At 44.5% G+C, this 23,062-nt stretch overlaps 1 protein-coding gene across 1 annotated transcript in view; it reads left to right on the top strand.

Moving 5' to 3' along the window:
* Nucleotides 1-543: 543 nt before the first annotated feature.
* Nucleotides 544-23,062, top strand: part of kcnd1 (potassium voltage-gated channel, Shal-related subfamily, member 1) — a gene marked incomplete at its 5' end in the record, with an annotated part of 47,207 nt that continues 24,688 nt past the window's right edge. The window contains 3 exons of the mRNA XM_079491633.1: nt 544-699; nt 2,264-2,509; nt 7,144-7,856. Coding sequence (XP_079347759.1) covers nt 544-699; nt 2,264-2,509; nt 7,144-7,856 — 1,115 coding nt within the window. The remainder of the gene's footprint in view (nt 700-2,263; nt 2,510-7,143; nt 7,857-23,062) is intronic.

The raw sequence follows: 23,062 nt of genomic DNA on the forward strand, positions 1-23,062 counted from the left end.
TTACAGGAATGAGACTGTGTCTCTTGTCCTGTGTGCGTGAAGACGGAGAAGAGAGAGAGAGACATTCTTTGGTCTGCAACAGGAGAGAAAACCAACACTGTCCATAAGGATTCATTTCCACCTTCTCTGCACAGTAATTCCTGCAGGGTCCTGCATGGGACAGAGGTTCTGTTTCCAGTGTTTTCATGGCTTGATCTTCATCTCCAGCCAGCCTCCCCCTCCTCCCCAGCCCTGTCTCACCTCTGTCTCCCCCTCCTGGGGTCTCTCTCCTCCAAGATGTCCACCCGTCAGCCGTCCTGTCTCACCAACACCACCAGATGAAACGTGAGTGGATGGAATAGGACCATCCACTCACCCCCAATGAGAAGGTAATCGCCCACTGTGCTGTTGAGCAAGGCACTGAACTCATGAGTGGACCACCAGCCTGCACCAAGCTTCTCTTTGAGTTCAAAGTTCATCTCCCAGAATGCTCGTTCTCTTCCGCTTCGCGGTCTGATGTGAACTAGTTGGGACCTTCGACCTTCGTTGCTGTTTTGAGCAAAGATGGCGGCAGGCGTTGCGACATGGCTGCCGTTCGCCCGCGCGGCCGCCGTGGGCTGGTTGCCGCTCGCCAAGAAGATCATGCCCAAACCTCCTGTCGACAAAACCTCCCGGTCCGATGAAATCCTGTTTGTCAACGTCAGTGGACTCAAATTCCAGGTGAGACACGTTTACTGTGTTATTAGGCCTGTCAACATTATTACATACTCTGATCGCAATTATTTGCAATAAAATTGGAATTATTTTTGCCTACTCTTCAGAATCGCCTGTCATTGCTCACAACGTGTCTTTTAGTTATACTGGATCTCTCCACTAGTCCCTCCTTAATGTCTAGTTTTCATTTGTTGACAAAATTGTCAATATTTTTATATAGTTTCTGTCAGTGATAGTCATAGTTTTAGTATACGAACTTAACACTGTAGTAGTAGTACTATTACTATTAGTACTATTAGTAGTACCACCAGTAGTTTGGGTGGTAGTACTCGGTACCAGCATTGTGCTTGTACCAGTAACGTTGTGTCCTCAGTGTACTTGTACCAGTAACGTTGTGTCCTCAGTGTACTTGTACCAGTAACGTTGTGTCCTCAGTGTACTTGTACCAGTAAAGTTGTGTCCTCAGTGTACTTGTACCAGTAATGTTGTGCCCCCTCAGTGTACTTGTACCAGTAACATTGTGTCCCCTCAGTGTACTTGTACCAGTAATGTTGTGCCCCCTCAGTGTACTTGTACCAGTAACGTTGTGTCCCCTCAGTGTACTTGTACCAGTAACGTTGTGTCCCCTCAGTGTACTTGTACCAGTAACGTTGTGCCCCCTCAGTGTACTTGTACCAGTAACGTTGTGCCCCCTCAGTGTACTTGTACCAGTAACGTTGTGCCCCATCAGTGTACTTGTACCAGTAACATTGTGTCCCCTCAGTGTACTTGTACCAGTAACGTTGTGCCCCCTCAGTGTACTTGTACCAGTAACGTTGTGCCCCATCAGTGTACTTGTACCAGTAACGTTGTGCCCCCTCAGTGTACTTGTACCAGTAACGTTGTGCCCCCTCAGTGTACTTGTACCAGTAACGTTGTGCCCCATCAGTGTACTTGTACCAGTAACGTTGTGCCCCCTCAGTGTACTTGTACCAGTAACGTTGTGCCCCCTCAGTGTACGTGTACCAGTAACGTTGTGTCCCCTCAGTGTACTTGTATCAGTAACGTTGTGTCCCCTCCGTGTACTTGTACCAGTAACGTTGTGTCCTCAGTGTACTTGTACCAGTAAAGTCGTGTCCTCAGTGTACTTGTACCAGTAACGTTGTGTCATCAGTGTACTTGTACAAGTAACGCTGTGTCCCCTCAGTGTACTTGTACCAGTAACGTTGTGTCCTCAGTGTACTTGTACAAGTAACGTTGTGTCCTCAGTGTACTTGTACAAGTAACGTTGTGTCCCCTCAGTGTACTTGTACCAGTAACGTTGTGTCCCCTCAGTGTACTTGTACCAGTAACGTTGTGTCCCCTCAGTGTACTTGTACCAGTAACGTTGTGTCCTCAGTGTACTTGTACAAGTAACGCTGTGTCCCCTTGGTGTACTTGTACCAGTAACGTTGTGTCCTCAGTGTACTTGTACAAGTAACGTTGTGTCCTCAGTGTACTTGTACCAGTAACGTTGTGTCCTCAGTGTACTTGTACAAGTAACGTTGTGTCCCCTCAGTGTACTTGTACCAGTAACGTTGTGTCCTCTCAGACATGGAAGAACACGTTGGACCGCTACCCGGACACTCTGCTGGGCTCCTCGGAGAAGGAGTTCTTCTACAACGAGGACACGGAGGAGTACTTCTTTGACCGGGACCCCGAGATGTTCCGCCACATCCTCAACTTCTACCGGACGGGCAAGCTGCACTACCCGCGGCACGAGTGCGTCCAGGCCTTCGACGAGGAGCTGGCCTTCTACGGCATCGTGCCCGAGATCATCGGCGACTGCTGCATGGAGGTAGGCATCAAAAAGCACTGGTTCCCAAACCCTGGGTCGGGGATTTTTTATGGGTCCCTTTATTTTTTGGTTTCCTATACATTTTGTTTTGAATTATTACTACTTCAAAACATTTTCAAAAGGCATTCCCAAAAAAGCAAATATTTTCATGAATTAAAAAACAAAATTCAAAGATTTTTTTCAGTAATTAATTTCATGAAGAAATCAACGGAAAATCTAAGAAATTCCATAACTTATAAAACAAATGTTTTAGAAGTAGTGAAAATAGCCGATCTACAATCTGCTCTACAGTTTTTACCAGTGTGGGTCCTGGGGAGACATCAAATTTCTCTTTTGGGTCACGGGCTAAAAAGTTTGGGAACCACTGATCTAACTGCAGTGCTCACGTTTCATACACGGTGGTGTCACTTTGCCTGCGAGGCATTTATCTTCCAGCTAACTTGTTAACCTTGAAGATCCGTTGTCGCTCGTTACGCGACGGTGTATAAATTAGTGCATGAATTAGGGCTGTAATTGCGCGCAGTGAAAGCTGAGAAGAGGATACTGACATCTGCTCTTCGGCCTGGAAGGGCAGCAGCACACAGTCGAACCCGGGGCTCACTGTCAGGCTGCATTAGATCTTATTTATGGTAGGCGTGTGCCACGGAAATGTATTTTAATCACTTGAACCGTAAATGCTTATAGTTGACCGAGGTCAGCCGGACACTTAGTCTAGCTATTTTTGCCACATGTTTGCCCCCAGAATAGGGATTAGGGACGTTAGGGTTCATGTGGTTTACATTTTTCATTTTTTTAAGTATATTTTTGGGGGCTTTTCACCTTCATTGATATACTGTAAGTGGATACAGACAGGAAACGAGGACAGAGAGACGGGGAGAGACATACAGCCACGTTCGTCAGGAATGGGCATTAGGAGCCTAGTTGCCCGGACTGCTAGGCCGGCCTGGGCCGTGGTTAAAACTTAATATATCTGAGTTATATAAAAATATATTTTGAATTTCCATCTCTCCAAAGCGGCTAGCTAACTTTAGGACTGACCAGGCGGAACGGAGGTGATGGAAAAGACGTCGCTCGCGTCGGCTTCATTTCCTACTCATTTTTCAGAGCTCCTGAAGTACAGATGGGAGCGGAAGCATCTGCATATTGGGGGAGACAGACAACGCGTCTGTGTTGAGAGAGACTAGTACATTACTATGAATTAATGATGTGTGTGTGGTTATTTATATCTGTTGAAGGTCCAGGAAGGGCTAGAAGAACCTCAGCTCACATAACACTGTGTGCCATGGTATTATTAACATCCACAGACGACTGGAGATACTCCCTGTTCAAGTTGTTTGTGTCTCGAGGCGGTTCCCACCCAGCCGAACGTGGAAGTAATGTTTTGCTCTTTATGTCGAGGTTTTGTTTTAGCATTTAAACCTATATAGAGAGCAAATCACATTAACTTGACTATATCTTAAAATAATAACTTTCTTAAAGCCGGAGAGGTACTGGGTCTCTGGGAGGAATCAATAAAGACTCTCCTATGGAGGAATTATTAATAAACCCAGATTTCAAAACTTCCAGTTCCAGTTCAGTACACATTAAAGCTGCTCTCTGTCTTTTTCTCATTCATTTCGATGCGCTTTAGTTTATGTTTTATTTTTATTATTGATATGGTGTCTTATATCTCATAATGACTCATTCCTCTGGTGATTCTCGCCTCCTCCTCTCCATTCATCCATCCGTCTATCTTTAGCTCCGGGAGTGTCAAGTTCACAAGTAAATAAATCTGTCATCGTGTTAAAGGAACAGTTCACCCAAAGAATCAACACATTGTCCGCAGGGACAATGTCATTTTGTAATTGTATAGCAGACATGATGTCCACACACCAGCGCAGCGCTGACAGTGTGATAGACACTGAGAAAACGCCTCCAAATGAGATGGAGCAGGTGGAGCAGTGCTTAGCACAGTTGCCTCACCGCAATAATGTCTTGAGTTCGATTGGGGTCGAAGCTTGCCGGGGCCTTTATGTGTTCTGCAGGGGTCATCAATAAAAACAAACTATGCTAAACCTTCCCTATACATATATGGCCACGATTCTATTCATAGGCCTAAACATGTTTTACACACATCCTATTGTTATTGACAATAACACATGACAACTGTTCTTTGGCTGCCTAGGTCAGAGATCATTAGGGAAGGGTTCACTTCAAACAAGCACATTATGATATATTATGCGATTTCATAGAAATGCAAATTGTACAGTTAATATGACAGTTGCACATGGATGCAAGGCACTGCGTTGTGTTGGCATGCAGTAGGTGTGAGATGTGTGCAAACAGAGTGGTTTGGTAGGAGAAGGCGGACGTATAAACGGGCGTGCACCTTTCAATTAGGGTAGCAAGATTATGCATATTATGTCGCGCTGCAACGCGTTATTTTCAGCATGCAAACAAGTGTAAAATCAGCCATATTACGACACAATCAAGTAATATATGGCCCTAGGGAGTGAGTGTGGAAATATAGTGGCCCTCTCCATCGTCAAAGTTGCCCGCCGCTGCTCCAGGGGATAATAAAGTATATCATAACATTATAATTAAACTCATGAATTGAGGTACGGTATAACTTTATGTGATCCCAGAGAGGCAATTGTTTCTGCAGCAGTTGCACAGGAAAATAAAATACAAAATCAAAACACTAAAGAAATCTCTAAAAAACGTCACTAAAATATTTCTGTATTCCCGTAAAGGTTTCATGACATTAATTTTCATTTATTTTAATTTTTCGTTTTTCTTTTAGGTTGACCTCAATTATACCCCAAAAACCTGAACTTTGAACATTCAGTGGATTTTCTGTGGTCTGGGATTTTTTCTGTGTCTGAGAAGCCTTTTTGAGCTGCAATGGAAACAGGCAAAACAGTGAAAACAGTGACATCTGCTGGCAAATCCCATTGTCATATATGAGATTTGCAGGCTGTGACATCACACTCAGCAGGAAAATCAGCACTTGTTTGAGCCAGAAAACCCCAGACCACAGAAAATCGACTGAATGTTAAAAGTTCAGGTTTTTTGAGTGCAATTGAGCTCAGATTTTTTTTTTTTTAATGTCACAAATCACAATCCCTTTAACAATGATTGCTTCAGTGTTTGTTCAGTTACAGGGGTCTCCCCGTCTCTGCAGTTGTTTAGAACAGGGGTTCTCAACGTTTTTGGCCGGGGACCCCCGGAAATGCTTTGGCAATGTCTCGGGACCCGCGCCCCGCCCCCTCCCGACCCCCAATATAAATTGACTGCTACAATAACCTTAAACCATTTTGGGCGGGAACCCCTTTTGGTGTTTTAAGCATTATGTTATAATTTAGCTATTGAAAAATAGCAGATCTACAAGCTCATAGCGCGCCACCGAGTGGCGCGCTACGAGCTTGTAGGTCTGCTATTTTTGAAAAATCGTGATTTTTTTTTTAATTTGGCGACCCCCCCGAGGGGTCGCGACCCACGGGTTGAGAACCCCTGGTTTAGAAAACACACAATGCATTGTCAGACCACGATGAGAATTTCATCCAATCAGGAGAACTCAATACAGCACACTGCAGGATAAAGATAACAAGTGAAATTGGAAGTGATGAAACAAATACCATTAAATGAGCAGACAAAATAATAAAGTAACTGGAACACAAACTGAAACATTATCATTAGGCTCTCTCGCCTGATTAAATTAGATTTGCAACTCGCCTGAAAATTTATTTTCTGTTTAGTAGAGAGCTGGGGAGACGGGGTTATACCATAGAGTATATAAAGGATAGAGACCGAACTGGAGCACTAGCCCCGCCCCCAAGCTATTCATTTCGATGAAGTTGCTCAGTGGCGTTTTGAAGCACCCAGAAGACTGCCGGAAGTACCTCCTCCGGACCTCAAATTTGAGGTCCGGGGTGACGTATGCAACCGAGCGCTCAATGTTAAAGCCCAGCTGCACAGTCATGAATCCACGGGTCCGCATGTAGTCCCTCCTCCTACCACTAGGGCCCAGACCTTCAACGTTGAATAGCCTCACTGGCCCCTTGGGTTATACCCCTGTTACTGAACAAACCAAAACTTTTCACTTACACCACGTATGGACCACAATGGAAACAATCCCTGGCTTTTTGTGTTCTCTTTAGAATAACCTTTGACTGTACTACTTCCGTCAGGACAACTCATGAATGGATAGAATATATTTTTATTGAATATAAAATGGGCAATATATTTATTATGGTTTGGCGATGAATTGGATCTGCTTTTATGTACTCTGATAAGGCGCATCTGATCTCCCAACCATAGGGACTCCGAATCCCTCGTACATAAACAACAGATCCAAAACAACAGGTGGTAGCTGGGGTGGTGGACGGTTTGAGCAGTAGTGTTTAAAAGCAAGACAGCAGTGGTGAGAGCAGCAGCAGCATGATAGTAGCAAAGCAAGAAGGAATGATCAGTGCAAACCAGATTAAATAGAATGAGAATGAAATTAGTGTGTGATTGGATGAGTGGATGTGGATCCTGCGCTCATCTGTACTGTTAAAGCTCTCGTTAAACACTTGTTAATGAAGTATTCCATTAATAAAACACCTTTAATCGTCTCTCTCTCTCTCTTCCTTTCTCTCTCTCTCTCCGTGGAGGAATACCGTGACAGGAAGAAGGAGAACATGGAGCGCTTGGCGGAGGACAACGAGGCCGGCGAGACGACAGACAAGCCCCTCTCTCCGGACGCCACCTCGCGGGAGAAGCTGTGGCGCGCGTTTGAGAACCCGCACACCTCCACCATGGCACTGGTCTTCTACTACGTCACCGGCTTCTTCATCGCTGTGTCGGTCATCGCCAACGTGGTGGAGACGGTGCCGTGCCGGCCGCTCAAGGGCAGCGTGCGCGACCTGCCGTGCGGCGAGAAGTTTGGCCTGGCCTTCTTCTGCATGGACACAGCATGCGTGCTCATCTTCACCTTTGAGTACCTGGCACGCCTGTTCGCTGCGCCCAGCCGCTCCGAGTTCATGCGCTCGGTCATGTCGGTGATCGACGTGGTGGCCATCATGCCGTACTACATCGGCCTGGTGATGCCGGAGAACGAGGAAGTGAGCGGCGCTTTCGTGACGCTGCGCGTCTTCCGCGTGTTCCGCATCTTCAAGTTCTCGCGGCACTCAGCGGGCCTGCGCATCCTGGGCTTAACGCTGCATAGCTGCGCCTCGGAGCTGGGCTTCCTGCTCTTCTCGCTCACCATGGCTATCATCATCTTCGCCACCATCATGTTCTACGCCGAGAAGGGCTCCAAGGGCTCCTCCTTCACCTCCATCCCCGCCTCCTTCTGGTACACCATCGTCACCATGACCACGCTGGGGTGAGTAACAATGTAATCTAGCACGCAAGAGAGAGAGTCGGCCGCCAGTTGTCCGGTTGAGTAGCCCTCCAGCCTATGGGACGTAAGTCTGTCTCACATGCAGTGTCGTTTGTAAACAAAGTGACAGAGAGACGGCAGCAAAGCCAGGGGATTCTTTCTAACCTATACACAACCTATATACATATTTACCGTGATGATTTAAAACAAGTAATACACTGTCTGGATGTCATCTTGAATGAGATTAGAAACAGAGTAGTTCTTTAATCAAAAGCACCTGTGTTTGGAGGACGATGCAGCAATGGGAATCAAACGGGCCGGGTAAGCTTCATTTTTATTGGCTTTTATTGATGTGTAGCTCTACACGTCATCACGCAGTATGTTTTAAGTAATAAAACAATTTTGATGGACTTTTGATATAGAAATATGTGTGTGCGTGTGTGCGTGCGTGCGTGCGTGCGTGCGTGCGTGCGTGCGTGCGTTGTTGGCCATGCATTGTGCTTTGTTTGTTCGTAGTTGGCTCCCCGCCTCCCCCTGTAGTTGCTCCTCTCTTTTTTCCCTCTACACAAAATCTCTCACCAACAATACGAGCTTGTAGATCGTCTTTTTTCGGCGAATGTTCCCCCGATTACGGCCTGTAGTGTTGAAGTGGTTGAGTGTTGTTTTGCGGAGGATGTTTTCTGACGATGCTGGCAGAGTGTCTGGATAATTTATTGTCAGATGAAACAGTTAAACATCTGAACTTTGTGAGGACAGATTTAAAAGAGAGAGAGACAGAGAGACAAAGAGATAAAGATAAAGTGCAGTGATACAAGAAGTGAGAGTTGTAGAGTAACTAAAGTACTTCACAGTTCACACTGACATGATTGTATCTCTCTCCATCTCTCTCTCTCTCTCTCTCTCTCTCTCTCTCTCTCTCTCTCTCTCTCTCTCTCTCTGGGTGACTCATACAGTGTGTGGCCCCATTAGAGCTCTCAGTAGGATGAGGTTTGTGTCGTAAATGGATTCTCCACGCGGCTCCAGCTTTTACTCGGCTCCAGCTTTTACCCCCCCTCCCTCCCCCCCAACCCCCCCACTCTGAACAACCCCCCAGCCCCCCCCTCAGCGCCACACCCACGCACCGCTCTCTCTTCATTTGTCCTTCTTGTCTTCTTTTCATTTCAATTATCCACCCTTCTGCTTTTGGTGAATCTATTCTGTACCGCTGCAAAATCCTCCTCCTCTCTACTTCTCCTCTCCTTTTATCTCCTCTCCTCCCCCCCCCCCCCCCCCCCCCCCCCCCCCGCCCCCCCCTACCCCCTCCTCTCCTCTTTCTGTTCCCTCTCATCCAGGAAGTTGTCAGTGAAAGTGAAACAAATCCATTCAGTGCCTTTTGTGGTTTGGAAGTAGAAACAGTTCTTGAGTCAGGTGGCGTCAAGGCTGGGTTTGGTTTGGATTAGATGAGTCAGGTGGCGTCAAGGCTGGGTTTGGTTTGGATTAGATGAGTCAGGTGGCGTCAAGGCTGGGTTTGGTTTGGATTAGATGAGTCAGGTGGCGTCAAGGCTGGGTTTGGTTTGGATTAGATGAGTCAGGTGGCGTCAAGGCTGGGTTTGGTTTGGATTAGATGAGTCAGGTGGCGACAAGGCTGGGTTTGGTTTGGATTAGAAACAGTTCTTGAGTCAGGTGGCGTCAAGGCTGGGTTTGGTTTGGAAGTAGAAACAGTTCTTGAATCAGGTGGCGTCAAGGCTGGGTTTGGTTTGGAAGTAGAAACAGTTCTTGAGTCAGGTGGCGTCAAGGCTGGGTTTGGTTTGGAAGTAGAAACAGTTCTTGAGTCAGGTGGCGTCAAGGCTGGGTTTGGTTTGGAAGTAGAACCAGTTCTTGAGTCAGGTGGCGTCAAGGCTGGGTTTGGTTTGGATTAGAAACAGTTCTTGAGTCAGGTGGCGTCAAGGCTGGGTTTGGTTTGGATTAGTTGACAAAAATGTGAGTCAATGCATAAAAAAACTAGCCTGGCATGGAAAGTGAGTGAATAACACTCCCTCGACCACTAATAGTAAATGGTAAATAGTGCATTTATCCAAGGCGCTTAACTGTTAAGCACCTTGGATAAATGCGCTATATAAATGCATTGTGCATTACATTCACCCATTCACACACCGATGGCGGCGGAAACCGTGCAAGGCACCAACCAGCATCAGGAGCAATTAGGGGTTCAGTGTCTTTCTTGCTCAAGGACACATCAACACTAACTCTCGGGGAGCCCGGGTTCGAACTGGCAACCTTGCAGTTACCATCCGGCCACTCTACCCCTGAGCCACCGCCGCCCCTGTAGTCCGGAGCCGTGGGGGTGAACATGGTTTCCTCAGTAAAAGTAATTTTTTTGGTATACCCACTGAAGATGTTCACAATACTCTCCCCTGGATGTCCGCTGTGTCCAGTGTCAGAAGAAGTCCAGTTCTGTCCTTTGTGTCTGCTAAAATCCTTGATTTAGCTTCCTCTTTGTGATAAAGATGTACTGTTACAGTATCCCTGTCCTCCTCTTCCATCTCTTTCATGTCTGATTCAATCTTGGAGCAGATGTGACAACTCAGGGACAAGGTCTCTCTTGCTTCAAGGTTGCCGTACCTCATGAAGGTGAACTCTATCAACTCACCAACCATTCCATGCTCCAGCTATGGGTGGTGTCACATAAAATTCCTTTGAACATGTGGAGGTAGCTTTTCGGGTAGTAGAGGCCATAGAGAAAGATAATGTGATGTGAAGTTAATGTGATGGTTTTGTATCTTTATTTATTTATATTTAAGTATCTTTGCATGAAATCTCATACCCCTATTTTTGTGGGAAATGTTCGTGGATGTTCGGTGCAAGATGCTCAAGATAGATGGCCTGAAAGGGTTAACATGCAACTACCTGAAAATAAATATGCTACAATTTCACTAATACAGGTTGTAGAAAGCAGATTTGATACATTTGACTTGATTATTGTGCATAAAATTTCAAACAATTATCTGTTATGGGATTTGGGGATTTTGGGCATGAAGGGGTTAACTCTTTCTGTGCCACTAGGTGGCAGCAGAGTGTAGGTAAGCCTTGGCTATTTGCCTATATTTGGGCATTTTCATTTCTGCTTCCTTGGCTTGGAGGCTGCCATGAAGATCAACGTTTAGTTTATTAGCAGTAGCTCAAGCTGTTTACCTTTCGCCAGAAACGTTAACATGTTGGGAGCGATGATTTGTGATACAAAATCACAAATCACATCCGAACCACAAAACCCATATGGAATATGCTGATGTCCTTAATATGATGTTATAGACTGGCCTAGACTCATATTTGGACACAGAACTCCATAAAAGGGACACCGACAGACCCACAGATACAGACATCTCCCTATATGAGTATCACAGGCAGTATCAAGTGGGCACTCGGACAACATTGTTGATAGACAGCTGCCGGACGGCCTCTAGTGTGACAAAACTGGCAGTGTGCACAAGACATTTGGCACTGCACTGTTCCAGCAGTTTGCAAAATCATCCCGGGACTGAAAAAGCAAACAGACAAGGGTGAAAATACCTTGCCTTCAGTGTGAAAACACTTTGGCTTCAGTTTGGCAGAGATGACAAAACAGCTTGCTTCCTACACAACATTATGTTACAGTGAACAGTAAATAAACATTGAACAGTGGATATCTTTATCTAGCCTACTGTTGAGAGAACAGTAGGCTTTTTTTTCTTTTTCTTTTCTAAGTATTCACTATTGCTTGTTTTTATTAGCGTCTGAGGAGAACCAGCCAACCAGGATAAACTAATTTGACTCTTTCACCCTAAAAGATGTAGTAAAAGATGTCCTTGCAGACTTATGCACACTGTCTTCACTTACAGCACATTTCGTTCAGTGCAGCGAGCCATTATAAACCACAACCTTGTGTGGCGTATTGCTTTTCAACATTAATATGGCTGATAAAAACCAATAAAAACAGTTTTTAATAACACTCGAATCAGCTTGACTCAGATACCTGACAAAGGTCAGTGCTGCCAAAATGTTGTATTAAATAGTTGCTGTACAAGGGAAGACTCTACTGTAGCCTATAATGAACTATAACGTAACTATAAAGATATAGTTGTCGTTTTGTAACTATATAGTTATAGTTATTGTTCTCAGTGCCCTTTATAATTGACTGGCTTAGGAATGTGACGCAAATATATCCATGAATTTAAGTCTCCATGGAGTGAGCAATCGATAGAAAAATAATTTTGATGGTGAACTATCCCTTAAAGATGTAACAATAAATCTTAAAAACCCATGAACCCTGAACAAACAATGAATAGTAAACAAACGTTGCATGGTTTCCTATTGCCGTGTCACTGTGTGTGTGTGTGTGTGTGTGTGTGTGTGTGTGTGTGTGTGTGAACGTACAGTAGTGCACATTGTAAAGTGCTTTGGTGGAAAGGCAGAGCATTAACAAACGGAGAACAGTAAACAACGGCACAGTGTGTCTGCTCAGCAAACCTGCTGCAGAATAAAATATCCTTAAAAACCTCAGGTCAGACAGAGAGTTCCTGTGGACCTTTAACAGATATTATTTATAAGAGAGAGAGAGAGAGAGAGAGAGAGAGAGGAGAGAGAGAGAGAGAGGAGAGAGAGACAGAGAGACAGAGAGGGGGAGAGAGAGAGAGAAAGAGAGAGAGAGGAGAGAGAGACAGAGGGGGAGAGAGAGAGAGAGAGAGAGAGAGAGGGGGGGGGGGGGGGGGGGGTGTGCGGGAGGGGGGGAGGGATGGATGGGTGAAAAAAAGGATTTCTGGAAAGGATTTCTGGAAACACGTGGAAACACGGAACACACCGAAGAGAGAGAGAGAGAGAAAGAGAGAGAGAGAGATGAGAGGAGAGACGAGAACAACAGGGGGAGGAGTGGTACCGAGAGGGCCGGGGAGTTTGAGAGAGAGGTGGGTGGTGAAACTCTGGAGGAATGAATGCACCCTTCGCCAGTTCGCCATTCTCTCTTCCTCTCTGTCTGTCTCTGTCTAGCTGTCTCTCTGTCTGTCTGTCTCTGTCTCTGTCTCTGTCTCTGTCTCTGTCTCTGTCTCTATAAGTTTGGGGGGCGTTGACACGTTGCAGGCGTGGCCCTCTGAAATTGTTACATTTCTCAGTAGGTCTGTGTTGTCTTTCCAAAGAAAGAAAGAAAGAAAGAAAGAACGAAAGAAAGAAAGAAAGAAAGAAAGAAAGAAAGAAAGGAAAAAAGAACTGAGCATTTTCACCTCCCACACACACAACCTCACATAGAAACGTTCCCTATGCCTCCACACATGCCATGGGTAAATGCAGAGGACAGATTTCACACGTGTGAAAATGTGCAGTGACAAAAATACCCCATAGGAGTGGGAGACTAAATTATTATTATTATGATTTTGATGAGTCGACAAACGTTTTTTTCTTCTTTTCTCCTTGTCTTTCCGACTAAATGATGCTATTATGGGGTATGTAATAAACACTGGCGGTTGCCCTTGGTTACGTAACCTTGGGCAACGGGACTCATTGGTTGGTGGTGCCAGTGTACTGGAGGTGAACAGCCAGCCAGGCCCCGGGACGGTAACCGAGAGCGAACGTCTGTCGTCCAAAGCCAGAGGTGATAATGAGCTCGTTATTTATTCACAAAGACAAGGGACAGTGCATGGCCATGTTGGACACGGCGAGGTCACTCTCACGGTGACAAGTTTAGCATGCGGTTGACACTTTTAGCCTAATCTGATTGGTCGGATTAGTACCTGCTGTCCTTTGATCATTACACTCACACCCGGGGCATATAAAGTTAGATAGTTAGACACGCGCGAGCGCACACGCGTACATGCATGCACATACACTACGCACGCACAAAGGCATCCACTTTGCATTCATATTTCACTCTGTTCTCTCTTCTTTTTGGAACCACTAATTTGGTCACTGGTTCTCAAACTGGTGTCCGAGGAGTTACGCGTCTGTAACTCCCGACAGTTTCTAAATGGTCCATTTGGTTCCATTAGACACTGTCGGGAGTTAAATTAACGCTGAGAATTTGATGACCCAGAGGGGGGTCTGTGTGGTCTCATATTGCTGAAGGTCATTGACATGAAAAAGGTTTGAGAAACACTGCTTTTATACCCCACAGTTTGTGTCATCTGATTGATTGATTGATTGAAATATTTATTATCAGTTTGCAGAATTACAGTACATTTCAAGCACAACTCAATACAAAGACTGTTAACTGTGAGTGGACGACCCAATAAAGCATTACACTTGTTTACAAGAGGGTCCACCTTGTTCAATTCATCAAAACATTTAGAGACAAATATACACTTCTATACAGCCAAAGAACAGAACAGGAATTCATCATAAAGGAGGTAAAAAGGGAAAAGAAACCAGACTTTAAACTTGATTTTATGACCTTAACTACATATTAACACACTCGTTGAAAATTACATACAAGGAAGATACTTTTTACGAGGAGTGCCATTCTAATTAGCATAGTATACTAATTTGAATATTGTAGTAACAGACATAATATATAAATAGCTGTATTATATACATAATATATAACAGAGCTAATGTGAAGGTCATGTTTCTGCCCTGTCTGTCCAGAACATGCATAGTTAATATAATCAGAGGTTATAAAATTATAATGTAAATCATTATTATGATATGTTACTGTGCCCTCTTATATTAACAGCACCAATGCTGTCATGGAAAAAACAGAGCTACATTCTTTACAGCAGTGGTTCTGGTTCTCAAAGTGTGGTGCGGGGACCACAAGGTGTCCTTGAGGTGGTTCCAGGGGATCCATGCATTCCTAAATGAGTTCAGTTTAATCACTTTAGGTCTACATTGGCTATTTGGATATAGAAGATTTACAAGCTCACAACACATCACAATGCAAAGCGCTGTGGGCTTGTAGATCTGCTATTTTCAATAAAAAGATTCCCTGGCACAAAACATTTTCAGACGGGGGTCTGCGGCCAAATACATTAGCCTAATTTGGGGTTACTTTTTTTGGGTTTGTGGTGTTGTATCCTACTGACTCATGAGTCTCACTGGAAGGTGATCACGTTCCAGTGAGAAGCCCCCACTGGGAGGACATATAGAGGACATCCCACTGGGAGGACATATAGAGGACATCCTACTGGGAGGACATATAGAGGACATCCTACTGGGAGGACATATAGAGGACATCCCACTGGGAGGACATATAGAGGACATCCTACTGGGAGGACATATAGAGGACATCCCACTGGGAGGACATATAGAGGACATCCCACTGGGAGGACATATAGAGGACATCCTACTGGGAGGACATATAGAGGACATCCCACTGGGAGGACATATAGAGGACATCCCACTGGGAGGACATATAGAGGCCCCCACTGGGAGGACATATAGAGGACATCCCACTGGGAGGACATATAGAGGACATCCTACTGGGAGGACATATAGAGGACATCCTACTGGGAGGACATATAGAGGACATCCCACTGGGAGGACATATAGAGGACATCCCACTGGGAGGACATATAGAGGCCCCCACTGGGAGGACATATAGAGGACATCCTACTGGGAGGACATATAGAGGACATCCCACTGGGAGGACATATAGAGGACATCCTACTCTTAAATGGTAAATGGTGTATTTATGTAGCGCTTTTATCCAAAGCGCTTTACATAGCAATACATTCCCCCATTCACACACACATTCATACACTGATGGCAGAAGAAACCATGCAAGGCACCAACCTGCACAACCAACCTGCAAAATCCAAATGAACAAGAACGTTGTTCTTGTTATTGGGACATACCGTATTTTGAATAGTAATTATTTCTATAGTGTGTTTGTTCAGAAACACTCGCCCCCCCATTTGTCCTGCTCTCCTGATAAACAGAAAATACATTTCCAGGTGGGTATTGAATTTCGGCCAATTTATCAGCTTAAAATTTTATTATGTTTCAATTCTGTCTGCTCATTTTGTCTGTTTGTTTGCTGTTTCATCTCTTCCAAATTCACTTGTTTATCCTGTACGAGTTCTTTCTCCTGATTGGATCAAATTGGTATCCCACGCTTCACAAATGAGTACGGAAGAGGACCCAAAAGCAGGCGACAGGAGGCAGAACAAATTAAGTGTTTATTAACAAAACAAAGGATCTTCCAAACTGGGCAAACAAAGGCAGGTAATAACTTCCAGATCAATACATAGAGACTTCAGACTCACTCAACATGGGATTTACGAACCAACAATGACACAAGGGAACAGGGAACACGAGGGTATATTATATTGTGTGTTCGGATATAAGCACAGGGAGTGTGTATTAGTATTAGTTTGTATTGCACAGTGCACTCAGTGAGATATATCTGAACACACCCATTGACACAGAACTAACTAGACACAGGTGGACTCAAAATAAAATCAAGACACGATAGACACAGGTGGAGATAACTAGTAATCACAGGTAACAGCAAATAAGGGTAGGCAGGAAGGGGTACAGAACAATACTATGATAAATCAAGGCAACAAAGTAACAGAAAATACAAGACTAAACCAATTAAGGATAACGTTGCAGTCGTCCTAAAAGTCAAAAACCAAATACGGTCCACGGGCTGAATCCCAACCTGAACATTTTTTTGTTTACTAAAGATCGGAATGGAGACCCCTGTTACTGAACAAACACTCAGCAATGATTACTATATCAGGATAGAGCTATCCAACACTTGTTTTTAACAATGAAATGTCAATTATACCCTTATATAATTGTGTGTAGTTGTGTTGACAGTGTAGTTGTCTTAACAGTGTAGTTGTGTTAATGGTGTAGTTGATCGATGACTGTCAGTGCTGCTGTTGTGTTTATTCTCTATTAGCACTGTTCTTACTGGGTTTAATAAATCCATTGTCTGCTACATCTATTGTCTGTACTTAAGCTAATAAACCCACAGCACTCCTGTGTGTGTGTGTGTGTGTGTGTGTGTGTGGTGTGTGTGCGTGCGTGCGTGCGCGCGTGCACCTGTATTACTTGTGAGGGCCAATGTCCCCACAAGTATAGTAGCATTTTCCTGGTCGGAAATGGTCGTTTTATGCTTGGAAACTATTTGAGTTAGGAATAGGATTAGACATTTTTTGACATTCAGGGCTCACTTTTTGTGAGCTTGCAGATTGGCCTAATGCCATCCTAAAATGTCCTCACAAGTATAGTCTCTCACAAGTATAGTCTCTCTCTCACACACACACACACACACACACACACACACACACACACACACACACACACACACACACACACACACACACACACACACACACACACACACACACACACACACACACACACACACACACGTTTATGTGTCCTACTTTAGTGTGTAGACTCTACACAGGGATCATCTATCTGTCCACACTTCCTCAGCCCTCGCACCTTCTCTCCTTCATTTCTTCATCCACATCCCATGCCTTCATCATTACCCTCTTTCTCTGCTCTGTCTACTCTCTCCCCTTCTATATCCCTTCATCATTATAACCTTTTTCTGTCCTCAGCCTCCTCCGTCGCTACCTACTGTATATGCGCAATACGCACTGCGACTCGCAGTAAAATGTAAAATGTGCCAAAAAGTGCCAAACCGACCCTCAAAATAAAAAATTTACCGCGGATCCGCCACGTAATAACGAGCGGCCGTGTGTGCGTCCTCGCAAACAGCGAAAATAGACGATCTGCATGAGGAATAGCAACGCTCTCGTCGGGAGTGGGGGCAGCACAAATATCCTACGAGTAGGGCAACCAAATGGTCAGCTATGTCCCTGGCCTCCTCTCTTCCTTCTTTTCAGGTCCTCCTTTCCTCCGTCTCTGACCGTCAGTCTGTCCGTCCGTCCGTCCGTCCGTCCGTCCATCCTGTCATTTAAACCACTGTAAAAACTGTACAAACAAACTATGAACTGACAATGTGTGCAATGAGTCCAGTAGTATAGGGAGCAAGTTGATTGGAAAAGTATTCACAGGTTTGTTAAGGGCATGGCACTGCTGGGCTGATGAGGTCTGTCTGTCTGTCTGTCTGTCTGTCTGTCTGTCTGTCTGTCTGTCTGTCTGTCTGTCTGTCTGTCTGTCTGTCTGTCTGTCTGTCTGTCTGTCTGTCTGTCTGTCTGTCTGTCTGTCTGTCTATCATCATACATTTAGTCACCTTTATATTAGTTGTTTTGGGTTTTTTTTTTCTAATGCTGCGTTCACACAGGCAGATGCAAAGATACAGTCTACCATTCATTTTCAATGGAAGCCATGCAGCAACTTGAAGCTACCAAGCAAATCCGACATTTGTAGCTGCTACAAAAGATACAAAGCTACAAATAAATTGAACTGGCTTCAACTTAAGATACAAGGATACTGTATGGTGTGAATCTTTGTATCTTTGAACTGCCTGTGTGAACGCAGCCTAACTGTACATTTGCACATACAGTGAGTGAAATGAGCCCTCTGCATTTACCCTGCATCCCAACTATTAGGAGCAGTGTGTCCTATTTATACAGCGCCCGGGGAGCAGTTAAGGGTTAAGTGTCTTGCTCAGGGACACTTCGGCACATAGACTTGGCGGACAGGGGAGAACCCGTTGACCTTCTGCTACACACTCAGCTACTACTGATGGAGCCTAGTGGCCTACAGCAAGACTTCTCTTCTCTTCTCTTCTCTTCTCTTCTCTTCTCTTCTCTTCTCTTCTCTTCTCTTCTCTTCTCTTCTCTTCTCTTCTCTTCTCTTCTCTGTATCTCTTACCATCTTTCATCACATTATTTCCTCTCTTTCCTGCATTCCTAATCCATCTTTGTTCCTTATTTCTTTCTCTTCCTCCCTACCTCCATTCACTCTCTCTCCACCAACTCAACTTAACTTAACTTAACTCAACTCAACTCAACTCAACCAACTCTCTCTCTCTACCTCTCTCTCTCTCTCTCTCTCTCTCTCTCTCTCTGTCTCTCTCTCTCTCTCTGTCTCTGTGTCTCTCAGGGATGGTCAGACAGCACAGCTGCATCAATTAGGACAGAGAGAGAGTGGTCTTCCTGTCATCAATTATTACCTCTAAGTTTTTGTTTCTAAGTGCAGTCTCTCCTCTCTTCTGTCCTAATTCTCCCGTCACCTCCCCTTTCTCTTCTCTTCTCTTCACTTCACTTCACTTCACTTCTCTTCTCTTCTCTTCTCTTCTCTTCTCTTCTCTTCTCTTCTCTTCTCTTCTCTTCTCTTCTCTTCTCTTCTCTTCTCTTCTCTTCTCTTACCACCTACTATTTGGACTCTAATGAGTTAACAGTGCTGCGTCCCCCAATTCACACAAGCACACACACGCTTGTCTGTCTGTCTGTCTGTCTGTCTGTCTGTCTGTCTGTCTGTCTGTCTGTCTGTCTGTCTGTCTGTCTGTCTGTCTGTCTGTCTGTCTGTCTGTCTGTCTGTCTGTCTGTCTGTCTGTCTGTCTGTCTGTCTGTCTGTCTGTCTGTCTTATATCATATCATGCAGAGACACAGAGCTGTCAGTCTGTGGCAGATAAACAGAGGCCAGTCCTCCTCAAGTTTAATGAACATTAGTACTATGGATGGTCCCTGTGTATTATTGGATGTGGTGACTGGTTTTATCAGGATGGTATAAAGTTCTACACTCCTGGCTCTCCTGGCTTCAGATTGGAATCAGAACAGAGATGAAGTCTTGGCTCAGGCAGCGTGCTGACAGACAGAGTGTGTCTAATACGTCGTGCACACGTCAGAAACACTTTGAAGGTGAACGCCCAAGACAATCAGTCCAGTCTCTGGGCCAGCAAGCATTTTGCATATATTTCATCAATCAAATTAACAAATTAATTCCAATTTTTGCACCATTAAAAGGAATAGTTCATCCAAGAAATGACTTTATTTCTATCATTTACTCACCCCATTGTGAGGATTTGAGAATGTGAGTGTTGTTTTAGAGTTTCTAAGAGTTTTTATATTGTCTTGCTGTTGTTAATCTTGGCCTCTGTTTTACTTCAATCCATCAACTTATATTTTCTTATTTTACTGGATTTTTCATTCACTGTAGTGTAAAGGAATGTTACAAATCCTCCTTGTGGTGAGTAATCAGTAGAAATAAAGTCATTACTTGGGTGAACTATTACTTTACATTTATACAGTATTAAGTCGCACATGATAACAAATCTGATGTAAACACTTATGCCCTATTTTATTTTCATTTTGGGACACCAGGGTTAATAATACTATTTGCCTATCTATGGGTCAGGGTACCAGGTACCAGGTACCAGGTACCAGGTGGGTCAAGTGTTTCCAGTGAAACAACATGTACAATAGCAGCAACCTGGGAGGTTAAGATAACAGAGTAAGGGCAACCATGGGAAAGGAATAGCTCCGGACCACTAGCATATGTCAGTTGATTTAATTCACCTCAAATTAACAAATGAAACAAAGCCCTTAACTGTTAATATTTTCCGGCTTTTCCCCCCACACCACGCCCATATCCCCCCACCCAACACCACGCCCATATGCCCCCACCCAACACCAGGTTGGTGGTCCCTGGTTCACACCACGCCCATATGCCCCCACCCAACACCAGGTTGGTGGTCCCTGGTTCACACCACGCCCATATGCCCCCACCCAACACCAGGTTGGTGGTCCCTGGTTCATAATCAGTTGGAAACCCCTGGCATAGAGCCATATAAACGACATTGCAAAACATAAATAAAGGTAAATAAATAATCATATATTTTTTTTTACCTCCAGAACTTGGCCATCCAATTCTGAATGATCAAACATACTATAAATATTGGCTCTTGTTCAAGGGATATGTTAATACATCTAGAACAACATTACTCCTTAAAAAGCCCTAAGCGAGTATTATGCAAATGGGTGTTCTCTTACTCAACTGAATGCAAAATCTGCTGGATCAGAGCCCACCGTTCACTGGTCCACCCATCTAAAACTGCTGGATCAGAGCCCACCGTTCACTGGTCCACCCATCTAAAACTGGATCAGAGCCCACCGTTCACTGGTCCACCCATCTAAAACTGGATCAGAGCCCACCGTTCACTGGTCCACCCATCTAAAACTGGATCAGAGCCCACCGTTCACTGGTCCACCCATCTAAAACTGGATCAGAGCCCACCGTTCACTGGTCCACCCATCTAAAACTGGGTCAGAGCCCACCGTTCACTGGTCCACCCATCTAAAACTGGGTCAATCTATGGAAGTGATATTCAATTACATCCTGATCCTCCGCTTTAATATGAAATTAAATAATACAACTGCAGATATTTCCAATGCCCTAATAGTTGCCGTGCATGCTCTGTCACATATTACTTTTTTGGGAGACGCTGTACAATGAATTCCACACCTGTTATATGAATTTCACACGTCTGTTATATTGGTAATTTTAGAAATATATCTGGCTACAAATCGATGGGGCTAAATCTGTTTTGCTTCCCTTGAAGAATGCTGTGAGAAACGCTATACTCCACATCGCAATATCCCACTGGTCCCTAAACTCAAATATCTGGCTTTATACATTTTGCTCAACTTTACCCGCAACACGTGGCACTCAGTTTAGTAGAGCATCCGTCCATCTTCAACCCCTTATCTTGAGTCAGGTCGCGGGGGCAACAGTTCCAGCAGAGAGCTCCAGACTTTCCTTTCCTGAGCAACATTACATTAGCCACTTCGCTCCTGGGGGATCCCAAGGCGTTCTCAGGCCAGTGTGGAGATGTAATCCCCCCATCTGGAGGTCCTTGGTCGGTCAAGGGGTTTCTTCCCAGTGGGACATGCAGCGAGGACCTCCCTACGGAGGAGATGCTCAGGAGGCATCCATACTAGCACACCTAAGCTGGCTCCTTTCCATGTGAAGAAGCAGCGTCGCTATATCAATCAATCAATCAATCAATCAATCTTTTTTTCTTTTTTTCGCGTTTTTTGCCTTTATTGATAGTGTACAGTATTAGACAGGAAAGGAGGCGATAGATAATAATAATAATAATAATAATAAAACTTTATTTGTATAGCACCTTTCAAGGGTGTAGAAGTGGGTCTTGAGCTGAGCTTTAAAAATGATGGGGAGTCTGTCGATAGATAGATAGATAGATGTTGATAGATGGGAGGCTGTCGGGCTTGGGAGTCGAACCCGCGGCCTGCAGTCCGGCAGCTGGCTTGGCAGCCTAGGTGCTCAGACGGTTGAGCTAACCGTCCGGGCCAGCCAGAAACAATTTTGACCAAAATGTCTAAGCCAATGCGTGTTTTCTCAAGGTCACCTGATCATATTCCTTCATGAGGAAGAAGCAGAAAGGAGACCTATAAAAAGTAATTACGCCTCCGAAACCACCACTATTATGGAGTCGTTTGGTCTGTACCAGGCAGCACATTTAGCTATACTGCTGTTAAACACCATGGAGGCCCGGGGCGGAGATCTCCGTCAAGTTCAAGGTCATGGTCAAGTGCCCAAGCCGGAGATTGATAAATAGGACGGAGATTAATGATATCAAAACCGATCGCTTCGCTCCACAGCCTAGGAGCGCTGGTAACCCTTCATTTTACGGTACGGTAATTACCAGGTAACTACCAGGTAATTACCTGGTAATAATAGGTAAGTACCTGGTATTACCTGGTAACAACCAGGTAGTAGTTATAAGTATTTACCCATTAATTACCTGGTAATTACATGGTAACTTCCAGATACATTACTCAGTAATTACTATGTAATTACCAAGTATTACCCAGTATGTATAACTATTTACTGTATAATCTCTTCGTAATTATATGGAACTTACCATGGTAAATGACACACTGGTTGCCAGGTAATTACAAAGTATGTTCCTGACAATTACCAGGTATTTATACGTTTTTACTATGTAATTACCAGCTAACTACCCGGTATTTATAAGTATTTACTCTGCAACCAGGCACGATACCCTGGTTGCAGGTACTATAGGTATGTAGGTACTAGGTATACCAAGTATTTTCAACAACTACCAGGTATTTACTCTGCTACCAGGCAAGTTACCCAGTAGGTACTAGGTCATTACCAAGTATTTTCCTGACAACTACCAGGTAATAACATGGTAACTGTATTCACTGTGTTTACATGGGTACTACCCATGAAACACGAGGGTAGTAGCCTACCAGGAAATTACCAGTTGTTACTAGGTAATTTCCTGACAACTACCATGTAATTACCTGATAGGTACCCAGTAAGGAAGGAGGAACTGTACTGTAAAAGGAAGC

Source organism: Electrona antarctica, assembly GCF_951216825.1.
Source record: "Electrona antarctica genome assembly, chromosome: 2".
Taxonomy (NCBI): Eukaryota; Metazoa; Chordata; class Actinopteri; order Myctophiformes; family Myctophidae; genus Electrona; species Electrona antarctica.